The sequence below is a fragment of the Haemorhous mexicanus genome, chromosome 1 (genome assembly GCF_027477595.1).
Source record: "Haemorhous mexicanus isolate bHaeMex1 chromosome 1, bHaeMex1.pri, whole genome shotgun sequence".
NCBI classification, from domain to species: Eukaryota; Metazoa; Chordata; class Aves; order Passeriformes; family Fringillidae; genus Haemorhous; species Haemorhous mexicanus.
Genome location: NC_082341.1, coordinates 85,901,825 through 85,917,836, shown reverse-complemented (window position 1 = coordinate 85,917,836; position 16,012 = coordinate 85,901,825). Strand labels below are relative to the sequence as shown.

General features: G+C 37.1%; 1 protein-coding gene across 10 annotated transcripts in view; it reads left to right on the top strand.

Moving 5' to 3' along the window:
* Positions 1-16,012, top strand: part of COBL (cordon-bleu WH2 repeat protein) — a 157,912-nt gene that overhangs the window by 104,155 nt on the left and 37,745 nt on the right. For 7 of the 10 annotated variants that reach the window (XM_059855529.1, XM_059855521.1, XM_059855501.1 and 4 more), the window contains 2 exons: positions 1,289-1,427; positions 4,362-4,532. In XM_059855529.1, coding sequence (XP_059711512.1) covers positions 1,289-1,427; positions 4,362-4,532 — 310 coding nt within the window. Of the gene's footprint in view, positions 1-1,288; positions 1,428-4,361; positions 4,533-8,328; positions 8,637-16,012 lie in introns of those variants that run through there. The other 3 variants (XM_059855577.1, XM_059855569.1, XM_059855539.1) reach the window with 2 other exon arrangements.

Below are 16,012 nucleotides of genomic sequence, written 5' to 3'. Positions count from 1 at the left end.
TCCTCAAAGGTGGGAACAAAAGAGTTCTTTTTTTAAAATGTAAGACCTTCCTGAGTACTTTTAAAAAGGAAGGCTAAGTGAAGAACACTCTTTTCATATCCTAATCTTCGTAAAATTCATTTATTCTCAGATTTTTTTACTCAGCGTAGGAAAGGAAACCTGTAAATGAGTGCCTTTCCTCTGAAGTCTGGTGGTAGATTTAATAGTGTGAAGCTATTATTTGTTTAATGAAATCTCCCACAACAATTGTATTTTAAGGGTTCATTAATCCTCTGGATTAAAGGAAATATTATGAATATTTTTATTTTATTAGTTAGGCCTTTGAAATAGTAGAAAGCCACTGCAGTTCTGTATATTAGGTACAGAAGTATTGAGATAGACAGAGCAGTTAAATCAAAGAACTGAAGACTTCCTTGGTACAATACCAGCAGCATGTTATATGTGGGCAGCCACCATTACTCTCTACCTCAGCAAAGCCTGGTACTGACTGGTGTTGTCAGTACCTTTCAAATATAAAAATTCCACAGATTTTCCTACATGGTTTTATTATTATTATTTTTCCAGAAAAAGGAAGTAGAGCTAAGTTCCAACAAGCTACAGAAAATATTATGCAACCCAATGAAACCCAAGTTATTTGTAATAACATTTTTTGTATTTTTAAAAAGAGCATAAACAGTAATGAAGTCTTTGCATAGCAACCAGCATGTTGCAATTATTGGAAGCCAAGGTGTTACAGATCTTCAAAAGCAGGACTGTGAAGTCCAGTAGGCATGAATAGAGTACAGTGTGATCTCATATCATCATGCAAGCAAACAGTCAAATCTGATTCTTCTCTCCAAAGTCCTTAGACAAGAATTTGAGAGGAAAATAAAAGAATGAGAAAGGCTTTATTCACTATACATGCCAATTGGAGTATTTAACCATAATTTAAGGTTTGAAGAAACCAGTGGGAAAAGATCTTGTTACGGCTCAAACTTAAAAACACACATAGTATCATACTTTGCTTTGCTGAGTGTTGGGCTCTCTAGTTCACTTTTTCCAAAACCATCAAATGCCTGCCAGAGTGATATTTCTGCTGTGACACTCATCAGCAGTTCTTGTCTCTTTCCCCTTCTGAGAGCAATATTACTGTAATTCTTTAATCTCTGGTTGTCACTATAATTGCTCATTCTAAAGATACTGTGCTCAGAAATTAGGTCATATGGCAAACACTTTTTTTTTGGTTATTGAAAATTTACGACTTCAACAAAATATATCCTTTACTGTGCTTATTTTTCAACTTTGTTAGATATCACAAGGAGCATCCTTGAACGATTTAAGGAAAAAGAAGAGGCGTGCCCCGCTTCCACCAGCTGCATCTGCTCCACCCACTCCTGCCATACCAAACAGGACAGAAGACAGGGAAGACAAGAGGAAGAGCACAATGGGTGAGAAGCGTTCTTTTCTCCTGAATAACCCTATTCATGTGTTTTCAATGCTCACTGTTTGAAGTTGCCTTAATTCTGTTATGCTGTGAGTTTGGAAACTTTTGTAACTTGGGGAAAAAACTACATTTCTCTGCAGAATGAAAGTCTGGAAATAAGTGTTACCTCTTCTTTTTTTTTTTCAATGGCACCATTCAGAGTATCACAGGATAGTAAAATGTAGATAACACTCATCAGATTATTTGAATATTTAGCACAAACTTTATATCCAAAAGCACTAGCCCTGGGCCTATTGTGGCCTTGAAGGTCATGACTGGTTCACTAGTAAATGGAAATACAGAAATAGTAAATGGAAATGCTAATAAATGGAGATAGGCCAGGCAATACTGAATGCATCTGAAGCCTTGATGTTCTGCTAGGACCAAAGTACAGTCACCTTGGTTCACTGTTTCCTCATGTTCCTAAACCATGAAGACATTTGATTTTCATATAGTCCTCCAACAGTTTGACATCAACTGCCCATATAAAGTAAAGTTGGGGTGGTTTTTTTTAATTTCATCCTCACTTTTATTATAAATCAATATCTGATGATTCTTTAGCTAATCAGTAGAAGAAAAGAACTGATGCTGTCAAAGGAATGCCATACGTACCTAGACTCAACAAAAGAAACTGTAGCTTCAGCTGCATGTGGCACCACATTTACTCACACAGGAAAACTGAAAAACATTCTCCCAGACCTCTGTTGTTATCTGCCTGGTAGCTTGTTCAGATTGGTGAGAGCTTTGCTTGAGTGAGGACACCAGGATTATGCTTCTAGCAAGCAAAGTGATTTTATATTGGGTCAAGTTATGAGATAATGACCCCACATATTGGAACTCATTTTTCAGTACATTAAGAGAATCATTCTTCAAGTGCCGTAACGCACTCAGTGCACTTCAGTTCATGCCTTTGACCTCATGTTTCATAAAATGCCTAAGACATACAGATATGACATTCTGTCATTTATAATTGCTTACATTACAAATGCCTCACAGTTTAGTAAGAAACCTCTTGGCTTTGTTCCAACATTTATTTTCAGTAAATGCTTCACATTTAATGCCTCAGCATTTATGTAGCAGCAGGAGTCCATTATCATGTGACATATTCAACTTCATTGACATCTCTTATTTAAACTCTCTAAGGGCAGTGTTGTTGCTGGACCATGTAACACAGGAGTTTTCAGCAAACTGGCTTACTTTTAATCACCACAGAGGTCACACCACCACTTCTCACGCTTTGCCCTACTACTGGTCACTTTTTGATGACATTTGTTGCTTTAGCTTTTTATAAGTGTTCTTTTTCTTTTGTATTGGTGCTCAAATGTTACAGATGAGATATAGCAGAGCAGAGCTACTTCTAGTCTGTTCAGTACTGTGTACATAAGTGCTTGTTGGAGTGCTCTGCTCATGTAGGATTCTGTAGTATCGTTTGCTTTAATGGAGCCTTATTATTTTACACTGACAAAGAACTCGTCCCACAGTAGCCCTGTCTTCAGTGCTTTTTGTTTTCTGCTACTTTCTTGAATGAATGTGTTCATTAACAAGAAAAAAATGTTACAGGCGGAGAGGGTTGGTAAAACAGCCTCTCTTCAAGGCCCTTGCAGGAAAACAATGAGAAAGCACAGATGGCTCTGAAAGCATGAGAGAAAAGCTGTGAAAAAAGCAAGACTCTAGTGAGGAGAAAAAACGTGCTGCAAGAAATAGTCAGCCACATGATGGAAAAAAGTATTAAAGATACCTGTGTACCTCTGAAGTTAGCCATGTGAATCAAAGCAAAAGATTCTATCAAAAATATTCTCAAACTGGCAAATTCCCCATAGTGTTCAGTACTGAATCAGACACCAAAGTATTGCGCCAAATTTCCTCAAAGCAGTAAAAAAGGGCTTGCACATTTGCCAGCATTAAATCGTGTCTCTGGAAGATACTCCTCTGGAAGCTAGAGACTGCTAAGTGAAAAATTATAATGCTTTAATCTTTTTCTTCCCCCTTGGTGCTGCTTCCCTTCTCAGCAGCCCCAAAGCACAAGCCAGAGAGTGTAGGAGTGGATCAGACCAAACATCTGTCTCTGCCAGCATCCATCTTCAGCAATGACCGCAGCACATTCTTGAGGCAGGGTATGAAAGCAGAAAAAGCAGGTAGTCGTGATTCCTCAGTGAACTTCCAACCTCTAAGGACTTTCCAAATAACAGTAGCTCAAGTTCTGCACACTACAAACTGGCAGCAAACAGCAGCTTTTTTGCATTGAAAGTGGTTCTCAGAGTACAGTGCAAAGGTGCATGTATTTCTTTAGTCATTGCACATAGTGTTGAAATAATTCCCCAGACAAAGTTATGGGCATTTCCTCTGATAGCTTCAAACACCATTTTGCAAAAAACAGTTTAATCATCTGCTTCTCTAAAATGTCAAAATAATGAAAACTGACTCAAAAAGAAGAGCCTGTAAGATACCTACTTCAAAATAGTGACCTAAGGCATCTTCCTCTTTCTCTCAGAAAGAGTCAGGAAAATAGTCACGTAAAGTATCTGAGAGGTCAACAAATTCAGGCAGTTTGACACTTCAGAAGATAAAATAAAACACATTTTTCACATTTTCTTACACAGCTTTTTTCAAATTTTTTTTAGTTTGCTTAACTGTTTTTCTCCATCCTTATGCCTGCCAAAACCAGTGATTTTAACTGGTAGTTGTAATGGATGTCTATGTGCTGGGCTCAATTCTGCTGTTGGTTTAAGACACATCTTTTCCTCCTCCCTTAATTATTTGGATGGAAATAAGAGCAGAACTAGATCCAGAGAGACTTTGGATGTGGGTAAGGGAAAATAAATGTGTTTTTAAAAAATAAAAATGAACAGAGTGATCATTATCTTGCAATGAAGTAACAAGTCAATTGATCCCCCTGTAGGTGATGGACGGCAGGTGCCACAAAAGCCTCCTAGGGGCACCACTCGTGGTCCCCCCCAGTTAGTGATCCCCCCACCCCCACCTTACCCTCCTCCTGGCAGTGACATTGTGGATCCAACACTGTGTTACAGAGAAGCAGATGTTACAGCACCAACAGAGCTGGTACCTAAACGTATGTTTGAAAATATATGTATCTCCATTTCCATTCTTTTGATGATTAGTCTCAGGGTAGCTTTTCCAGACTTTCCTCTCTGCTCTTTAGACATCTGTGTCTTTTTTTCCCCCTTTTTCCAGCCTGTTGTATTTCAAAATGCCCAATGCAGTGTAACCAATTAATATAAAGTGAGCAAAACGCTTGCTCGGAGAGAGTTTTGCATGCGATACCTGGTCATTGTACAGAAGCATTTTAAAATAACCATCAAGCTTTGTTGCTTTGTTCAACTGAAAAAAAAAATCTTTTGTCTTTTATCAATTCCCCAAGTTTGTTTTTCTGTACTAACAAATTTTTTGTCTCCCCAGAGATGAATTCCTTTGAGAGTCAATGGGTCTATCAGTCTAGGTTGAAAACTACAGTGTCTTCCTTAAGAAAATTAAGCCATTTACAGGCTTTGTGTATTGTTAAAGGCCTTCCTGTCCTAATGGATCCATTTTCTTGGCATCTCTGGGTAGTCCTTTGTGTGCTCTTCACCTTGGGGCGTAACAGTTATCAGACAAAGAAGTGCAATATTTTTCACATGCCCGTGTACTTGTGAAAACCATGTTTTCATGCTGCTTTTTCGTGCTTATCCATTGACTGCCTTTAAATCTTTGTACACAATCCAAGTCTTTGATCATGTATTATGCTCCCTGTGGGCTTGCCCTGCACACCCATGTAGAGCTGGTAAAAGCAGCAAAGCTCTGCACGTTATGACATCTCATGGATGCACTTCCTTTGAAGACTAGGAGGGTGTCTCCTAACCATGGGATAGAGAAATGTCTCCATAAGCTACTAATTTGACAGAAGGTCTCTTTCCAGGACCTTATTTTTACCAAAAGTACTCTGCAGTTTGCAGTTTGCAGTTACTCTGATACATTAATCTGGGTGTGTTTGCTGTTGATTACCAGCTAAATCTAAAGCCCTATTTCTCAAATCTATGCTGAGGAAATACAAAAATTGTTAAGTTTTATTGGCGCTAATAATGGAAATTAAGGAGATCATACTAACAGAAGACCTGAATCTTATTGAGGATTAACCCTAAGACATCTTTACCAGCTTATGCACAGAAATCATATCATACTTAAAATCTTCTTTTTGTTTTAGATACCATCAGCTTTCCTGCGATGTTTTCTTTATTAAAAATCCATGCCTTCTTTGCATTAATATTTCTGCTTCATTTGAGTTTCTATCTCTGTTATTTTGCAATGCTTTCCTGATCTACCTTGCTGATCAAATACCCTTTAATCAATGCAGCCCTGATGTAATCAGTGTGATCATTTGCTCTTAAACAAACACGGTATCTCAGCCAAAAGGATTTGATTAAGCTTGTACATAGAAACATAACATGAGTTTTTATTGTCCTCAATTTACTGAGAGCAAGAGCTTAGTGGGTACTTATTTTAGACTTAAAGCATCAGTGTTGGAGAGGGACAAGTTTTAGCTCTGTAATTATGCTTTGTCCTACCTAGATAAAGATAAGTGTGTAGACTTACACAAGAGAAGCGTGTACAGATGTACCCATGAGAGACAGCAGCACAGGCAGGACAGATGCTAATTACATTGCCTAATGCCATTCTGAAAGGTGCTTAGATGCCGTAGTGATTGAGCCCTGTAAGAACAACGTTTTGCAATGATGTGTTTTATTGCCTGAGAATGCCCCAAGCAGTGCAAATAAGATTTGGGTGATAGATTCAAAGAACAAAATTTTCAATCTTCCTAACTCTAACCTCAGTAAATGTGTTTTGTCATAGAATGAGGTGGGGAGGAGAATAAACTGCTGATACCAGGTGTTGTTAGAAGACGTTTTTTTCTGAAATCACTTTCAAAACCGCTTTCTCTGATAACAGTTGTGGGTGGGTGACTGTCAACAGCAGTATGTGTTCCATGAGAAAAAATTCCCATTTAGAAGTTAAAATTCTGTGATCATGTGGAGTTTAAATTCTCACTCCTTTTGATCTGCCACTGTCTGTGAAGGTCCTTCCTTCCTGCCTTCCTGCCTTCCTTCCTGCCTTCCTCCCTCCCTCCCTCCCTCCCTCCCAGTACACAGTAATCACTGTTCATTGAGTTTTCCAAATTTATGTGGAGTGTAAGTAATTCATGAGTATGGCCTTTAGTAAGATACTCAAGCTTTTCTGTATTAAATACCATTTAATACATTTAAGAATCTCTTCCACAAACAAGGGTACAGAAGTTTCTCACAGTTTTTCTCTTAAATCTTTCTATCCTAGTTGCGTGACCTTTTCTCTAACATTTGGTCTGGTAGAAACTTAGCTGCATGTTGTGTGCACATTTAAAATTGATGTGTTTATGGGATCCTTTCTCCTTCCTTACCATACTAATCAGATTGTTCACGGCCTGGTTCTAAGATTGACTGCACTTTGGGAATGCAGAGATGGAGATCGTTGCATGGTGTTTGGTTATGACACATTGCTAGTGAAGTTCCAAATGTGTGAGTTGATGGTAAGCTCTGTGCTGCTTAACTGAGGTAAAGAATGCATGTCGTGAAAGACTGCTGCACCTAGACAAGCAACTGAAACATGTTGCCTTGAAATGTCAGCCAGCTGATGAGAGTAAATTCAGTATTCCTGTGAAACTCCACATTAGCCCTCTATTTGGCTAGTTATTAACTATCATTAAGATATGCAGTAAGAAATTAAAAGATCTATGGAAAAGAATATACAATATACTCTGCCTTCCTGTAGAGTGAGATCCTGAAGTTAAGTTTTTGACTCTGGCACTGGATAAAGTACTAGTGAACTTGGGGCTCAGACTGGGTAAAGACTTAACAACTAATTGATTTATAAATTTCGGAAAGTGCTATTTCTTTGAAGAAATTAGATACTGATTTGACCCTGTCGTTGTTTTTAACTCAAAATCAAAATAGTCAAACGTTCCTTAGTTAGAAGGTCTTTAAGAGGTTAAGGAGTAGGTACACCGTTTTATTTTCTGTAGATGACATGCATGATAGTGGTTGATGAATAAAACTAGGTTAATTTTAAGATACTACAAGAACAAGAAAGAGCCTTGTCTATATATCTAATTTTTAATTTTTTTCATTATATCACTGATATATGAACTGGTAATACAATCTGGCTGACAAAAAGGCAATGACAGTTTCCCCAACAGTTCAGTTGTATTTCTTCAGTCACTTTAGAAATGTATCTAGTCTTTCACAGGGCTAGATTATAAGAGTTTGGTTTTGTTAGATGAAGCAAAAATGGATAGAAATACAGAGAGAAACTTCACTCTTTTACATGTGGCTCTACATCAACTGAGAACTGAGGGCTGCTCTGCAGGGAGTTTTGCTGGCTTGTCATGGTACACTGCTTCATAAGGCATGTGTCAAGTGACCCAGCCTTTTCTTTCTCAGAGGTGGTCTTTAAAGCAAGTATGCCTGCAGGTGTGGCTTAGGAGGCTTTTATTGCCATCACTACTCTTACTCATTCAGGCAATCTGAGGCTAAAGAATGAAGTTGAATCTCCAATATCATCTATCTTGGTCCTTCTGGAGAATTAAAATTCAGGCCAAGTAAAGCAGAATTCACAGACATACAGTGTATCAGTAAGTATTGTGTTGTTAGCATTGAGATAGCTTATACATGAACCCAGGCAGTTAGAGCAACTGTGGAATTCCAAATTTTAAAACATGTGCCCATGCACTTGCACTTCCTTTGGGCATCTGATTCTTTAATGTTGCTGAGCATGCTAGCCATTCTGCCAACTGACCTACACAATACTTATCATTTTATCCTTTTACTCTTTTCCCCTGACAGTTTACTGTTGTGCATCATTCCCTTCATACTCCAAGCGTGTCTGACAGACCTTGCCTCTTCCTATGACCTTCATACTTCTGAACCTCCTGTTGCCTCTGCTACCCTGATTCTTCTGTTGCCTTCCTTCCTCCTCTGCTGGGAAAAAAAACCTTTTTTTTTGACTGAGATTTTGGCTTTTTTCTTTTTAAACTCGCACATTCTCTTTAATTACTATTGATTATTTTCGGCTGTAATTCATACTCATTTGTGAGATGTATGCTCCAGAACTGAATGGTGTGTTACATAAATCTATATATCAGCCTCAGAAAGATTATCTGTCGTTCTTTTCCAAAACACTCTCTTTTTATTTTGAGCCATGGTTTGCTTTGATTTGGTGTTGAGTGTGTTCTTGGGACAGGGTGTCTTACTTTCCATGTTGTTTAAAGTTTTAATGAAAAGATTCTAAGAACTCTTTTTTGATTTTTCTTTCTGTTACTCTAGGTATAAAGTTTTGTATTCTCTATTTCCTCTATTTTCCTTTTATTGCATCTATTTTGTTCCTTTGGAACAAAACTAGTACTGGGCATGGCCTAGTCAAGTTGAAGTGCAAGATTCTTTCTGTATCTTGGCTATCAATCGAGCTGTCAAGACAAAAGAAACAGGAAGATCTGCTGCATCTATAAGGGGCTTAAAAGGAATACCAAGAACCAATACCAAATGCACTGATTCATATTCTTTGCTTTCATCCTGATGCTTAATATGAGTAATTTTATCTTGATGCTGGAGACATGCTGTGGAAATCGAGGTGTGTGTTCTATTTCTGTAACAAAAGACACAAACACTGTTTGCTCAAGATACATTTCGTTCTACAAGTCTCCTTTTTGCACTTGTGCTAGGAGTTGTAAGTGAGTTCTAATTAAAACATCTTCTATAAGTTTGTACTTAGCAAAAACTTCTTTGTGCTAAAGGAAGTTCTTCATGAGAACAGCCCATAAGACATGTATTTTTAATAATCCTGAGCTACAAACATAGGCTTTATGAGTTGTAATGTAATGGTGCACACACCCAGAACTATTCTGACCTCACATGTACTGTGCTTTAAGACATTCATGTTATTTAAATGAGTGACTTGCAATACATAACTCTGATTTAAATGATGAAAAATTATTGTTTTACCCTCAAGCAAATAATCATGTTAATCTTGACTCCTTTCCAGGTAGGCAAAATGGAGAATAAGAAAGCAAAGCATTCCTACAGATAGTATGAAATATGACTAAAATGGGGTTTGACAGTTCTTAATACAAATATGACATGTAGCTAGTAAGCTTTAAATGATTCTTTAGAAAGTATACTTAGTACCCTAAGGGTCTTCTAATAAAAGTGGAGAGGATTTGAATTCTCTGAGCTGCCAGGTACGTTGTAATACCTTCTTAAGACAGGACAATAGTTTAATTGTAAGTCTTCTCTCAAAAAAAAAAAAAAAAAAAAAAAAAAAAAAAAAAACTAAAAACAAGTAGGCGTTCACAATGTGAAGATTAGGAACCTAATTTACCCATTCTCATTGCTCTATTTGCATCCTATTTGTAACTCCACAGTTACATGTCCCATGGAGCTCAAACTAGTGGTGAAACAAAGTGTTTTATATTGAGTACAAAGTACTGTGTATTGTCAAAGCAGTTCTTTCCATTGAATCCATTTTCTCTGAAAGGTGGCAAAAGTTTTCAACAAAATCTTTAATGAAAAAATCTCCTTGCTTTGAAAAGATACAGCTATGGCCTCTCTCTACATAGCTGACATGTTTCCTACAAGTAGCAGTCTTTTTTCAGGTAACCTCCTCAAGCTCTTAAAAGCTATAGGTGAAATCTCAAAAAGTTCATTATTTACACTTAATTTACCTTTTCTTTCACTAAAATGCAGAATTTACGTCGAAAATATATTCAGGGGAATTAACAGTTTTTGTGAAATTCCTAGGTTAAATAATTTAAAGACCAGCTTAAGCTAGCAAGCTCTGCCTTTCAGGATTTAAAAAGGATCATTGCTTATGTTCAGTCATATTTGTTTATGATGATTTCATAAGTTACAGATACATATATATACATAATAAACAGAACTTACAAAAAAATATAGAAGAAAGATTTCTGTGTCTTTACAAGAAATCATCCTAGTTACAAGAAATTATCCTATGACATTAGCATAGTTTGAAACCCCCCAGTACTCTACATGGTGTTAGAAAAAATTTTCAGTGACACTCAAGAAATCCAAATCTGTTGAGTGGAATTGCACAGATACTCTGTCTCAGAACTGTTCATGCACAATAGCATGTGTGCATGGAGGGGTTTAAGCAAAGCATGATTGCAGGACCGGGAGCTCTCTGGAAGTTTGGCTCATGAGCACCAGCTCAGCCCTGAGGGCAATTCCTGTTTGTTCCAAGCTTCAGCTCAGGATTTGTAAGAGATCCTCAACTAGGCTTCTGAAAGAGAATGGTTTTTTTCTGTCATTTTCAGTAACAGGAAGGAGTATCAATTTAGTTCTCTTTGATGGAGTCTTAGGTCAGCAGTGATATGAAAGGACATTGTCTTTGTTTTGCTCCTTTTATTTTAACCTTGGAGACATTGGAAGTGTAGTGAGAATGACATGGAAAAGTTAATAACAAATTCGCCACTATAACAGATTTTTCACCAAAATGCTATTACCAGACTTAGTAAGAAACACATTTAATATACTCAGGATTTATCTGCACTACCAAACAGCCTTGTTCAAATGCTGTCCTTCATGTTAAGATATCTGGGGTTAAAATCAAATAAGCAGTCAAAAAAAAAAATGGAAAATATCACTGAGCCCTTTCTGGAGAACAAGTAAATGCCTAGATAACTTATAAATCAAAACAAATTCCTGTCTTGCAACTCCAGTGTCAGTGACATTCAGTGCTCTTAGGGAATAAAGAAAGATTTATAATTTATGATTAAACCTATTCCGATGAATGTTCTCAACCCATACGAAATCCAGTGAATTGGAAACAGATTTAGTAAATTTCGTGGTGCCGGAGATTTTACTGAAATCTTTTTGTAGGTTGGCCACCAGAGGGAGCCGGTGGTTTCCCAGATTCACAGAAGGAGAGCTAGAAAAAATAAAACTAGAATTTCAACCTGATAGATTCCAAACTTCCGCAAAGTTTTTTAGTTTTTGGAGTAGTTGTTTTTTTCTTTTCTGCAACTAAAATAAATAAAATAATTTTGTTTCTAGATCATTTTAAAATCAGTTTCCCCACAAATAAGAAAATGAAGATAAGATTATATTTTCAGGTGATGCCACTGTGACAGCGTCTTCCAGATGCAAGCTCAGTTTTTTGTTTTAAGCTTTCTCAAAGTCTGGTGCATAGATATTGCCTCTGTACCTATAGCATCTGTGTCCAAAGTGTGGTAATTAGTGCATATGATTGGTATACGTGCTTAAAACATGCATAAGTGCATCAGAGTAGGTCAGGTTTAGTGCAGTACAGATAGACTGTGTTCTGCTAGGTGGATCTTATCAGCTTGAGTCTAAGAATTTTAAAATCATGAGCAGATCAGTTTAGTATCCATCTTCTTTCACAGACAAATTACTTCATTACCAGCAATTCAGTCACTTAGAGACTAAAATCTCTGCTTTTTAAAACATCCTTAAATGTCTTTTCTACATGTAATACTTTCAGGTTTTTTCCTTACAGTTAGAATCTTTGAGGATCAAAATGAATGTTGTCTTTCTCACTGGGCAGATGGATTTTTTTCCTTTTCTAGTAGCAAGGCTGTAGAATAATACTACCTTTGAACTCATTCCATTTTTATCTTCAGAAAATATGCTACTGATGCAGCACTGAAAATTATTCTGGATAGGTAAAATATGAAGAAAAATATTCTAAATATATGAATGGAAAAAGGAAATATTTCTCTTCCTGTTGTCTTTGAACTGGAATTATTTAAAGCTGTCTGTGGTATCTAGAGTTATCCAGTAAGTGCCAAGGGAGAATGATTGGCAGAAAACTCATCCAGTTCCAATTGTATGATGAGTTGTAAAGATTTATGATGCATTTGTTTATTAAACATATGGCCATCCAATCTATCATATGCCCATCATCTGTCCCTTTGTTCTGCCTTTTTAAAGTAAACTCTGTGGTCATGATTCTCAAACCCTGGTCATTTATATGTACAGCCAGTTTGAGCCCTCCTTATTGTTCTGTCACAGTATAAAAGTGCCTCTTTTTGAAAGCTGGGCTGTTTGTGTGTATGTATGACAGCAGTTCTGTCTTCTGAGCTTGGCTTCCAGTCACTACCATGACTCTCAATATATATTTAGTACATGCAGTAGGCACCATTTAGCGTTCCATACAAAAATACATGTTATTTTAGAAGACAGAATGGAACTTATTCCATCCCTCGAAAATTACAGCCATGTTGTTTTCTGATGTCATTGTAAAACTATGGACTCCCCCCTCAAGGACAGTGAAACAAAATTACTGTCTCTGTTTACACTTCTTATTCATAAGCTTCTGTTATAGCAGCTCTGTGGCTAGAGAAGTCCACTGTTAAAATTCATAAGAAGTTGACAAAACAGAAAGTGACATAATTAATTCCTTGTTTATCCAGAAGAGCTTACAGGTAATAAGTGCTGATTTTTGCTGAGATGGCTAAGGGAAAAGGTGATCTTGTATATTTCCCTGCAAGAATCCCCTGCTTTATTCCTTTTTTATTGCATATTCTTGTGTAGTGCTCTGGCACCATTTTGCAGTGGTAAATGACTGTTGAAAGCATCAAGTCCAAAGAAAGAATGAATGACTCTAGAAGCTGGCAGCATACAAAACAGGCATCAACTACTGAGTCCTTTATATTCCTTGGGTGTACCTTGAATATGAATTTTTTTTTTTTTTCCACTTCTAATAAGAAAATAGTAAATTTAGGTCACCAGATTTCCTTCATTTTCTCATGCCTTGAAAAAGTTCTAAGGAAGGAGACTGAGTCCTGGGTACAAACACTGGTTGGAAAGTGTTGGTAGTTTCATATTCCATTAATCCCCCTACACTGTGCTGCCTGCCTGTGTTGGAAATAAGAGTTGTGGTTTTGCACACTTTCAGCCAGAAATCAGTCTGAGTCTAAGGAAGCACAATCAGTTTGAATATTCAAAGAAAATATTTTCTGGTTACACTAGTATGGGACTGGACCCCAGTGAATCAAATAGTCTTTCTAGACAGATTTCCTGGTATTTAGATTTTTAACTGGCTCCTTATCTATTTCATGTAGTGTGGAATAAACCTGAGCTTCCCTTCTCCCATCCTGACTAAATGTCAAGACATTTCTTCTCTTAATTCCCTTGCAGACCGGCTTTGCAGTCCAAGTGGTCTGCGGATAAACTGTGAACATTTCTTCCAAGTGAAACCAAATTCCCTGTTGTCCTCTTCCTTCATCAAAAGAAGAGCAGTTTTAACTACAGGAGCTGTACCTTTAGTAACTGAGTGGCATCTTAGGCATACTCTGCTGCCCTTGAATGGTGGAATGTGAGGAAGTAGTCACAGCCATACACACAGAGCAACTTACACTTCATCAGTAACAAGTGGGGCTAAACATCTGTGTTCAACCAAATATATGCATGTGGTGCAAATGTGTGTGTGAGAACTTTCATCCTGGGTGTGAATTTGAAGTGTTGCCAGGTTTACACATAAGGTATGGGCCAAATAAAACTGGAAGGTTGGTGCTTTAAGTGGCGTATGTAGTGCAAGCTCCTGCTGATTCAGACGCAGGCAATGTTCATGGACCTGCAGTAAACAAACCATTGAAGTTTTTTCTCTTTTCCAAGTAGGTGATGATTCCAATACCAAATGAACATGCTCATACTCAGCTTTTCCTATTACCACTTCTAAGTCAGAAAACACTGACTAAAATGCCTGCCTACTTTCTTCTAAGAAATTGAGAATTCTGGCCACGCACATTCACTTCTGGGTTTTCGGGCATGAGGGAGCAAAGGCTGAGAGCAGAGACGGCTTCTCCTTTGTCAGCTCCTTTTGTGGATTCCATAATTGTGGTTCCTGGCATGGATAAAATAATTACTTTCTAACCTACTACCATAAGCAAAGGCTGGGTGTAATGGAGGACAAAGACATGAAACAAAAGAAGATGGAGGAAAGACCGAGAAAGGAGGACTATGATGGACAAACACATTTTTTTCTTCTAAGACTATAGTGATTAAAAGGTGAAAATAAAGTTGCTAAATGCAAGGTGCCTGCCCATAAACAGTTCAAGATTGGTAGGGGATTATCTGCTTAATTGTTAGAGTAAGCAAAGCAACAAATTTTTCTACTTTTCAAGCATCTGATAAAAATCATTATTGTTTTCTGATTTTTAGTACATATATGTAAGCATTTTTCTCTTTCATGGTTTTTTTCTCATTTTTTTCACTTGACAAGAAGGTAAAAACTAAAAGGAAAATAATTTTACTGTTTGTAAAAGTATAAAACTTAATGATGAAATAGTTTCAACATTTTTTTCTAAATTATGTGGAAATATGTAAGGGATCTATTTTTAAGGTGTATCTGTGGATGAAACAATCAATATTTAAATGAATATACTTCTTAAAACATAAGAAGTATGAAAAATTATATAGGAATTATAAAGACTGTAAGTAAAAATAATTACTGGCTTTCAGTTCAAGATAGGAGCCTGGTTTACTTAGCTTTTACTTGTAAGAGATGGAGCATTTTGGAAGGCAAACAAACTCTTGCAGACTTGTTCTCCAGAAAGCCTCACAGTGGACTGCCAAGGCCTGCAGAAGGGCCACCCTTTGGAACCTCCTGGTGTTGTTGGAAGTAGATGACACTTTGGGGACTACTGCGTGAATGCATTGGTATATTGGTTTTGTTCTGAAGCCCTTTATGGGTGCTCCCAGTCTCAGACATGCTAAATCAATGCTTAGGAGTGACACAATTATTTTTATGCCACTGTTCTCCCCAGAAATAAGAAACATCTTTTTCTTTCTTTTTTTTCTTTCTTTTTTTTTTTCCAAGAAGAGATCCTGGTTCAATTAAATAAAATGTATGTGAATATATTATTGATTACTTACAGTTTAAAACTGTATTTTTTCATTTCTAAAACCCTTCTCTGCTTGCTTTCAGAGAATTAGAACAATATGCTGATTAACTGACCAGTCAGTTAAAGAAACTTTGAGGTTTAAGTGCCCAAGTTTTCCAAATGAAAATTTAGGTTAAAAAAAAAAAAAAAAAAAAAGAAGGCATGCATATACTGTAATTTGCTTGTTTGCTCCACTCCCTTGTGGACATGCCCAGCTTCCTCTGTACCTGGCAGTTTTCCTGCTCTGTATTCATCATGCTAATCAATGGGATTCAGATGTTCCTGAAATAAAATCATTTGTCTTCAGTCTGCTCTTACAAAGGACACAGACTGTACTAGAAAGTCTTTTCTCACTTCCAGAGTACATTAAATACATGCCACTGTTCATAATACAAGGCTTTGGCAAAGTATCGATTGCTTTCTTTAACACAAAAAATCCTTGCACGGGGAAACTCCTTGTGGTTTTTTCCACAGACTTAAATTAGTGCCTGTGAGAAAATTTGCAGGCTGATAGTAATTGAGACAGAAGTCTTTAAATTTTCATGCTGCAATGAGAAGAGTAGTAACAAACCACCAGCTTGATTCTGTGCTGGTTTGATAGGGGCTGCTCT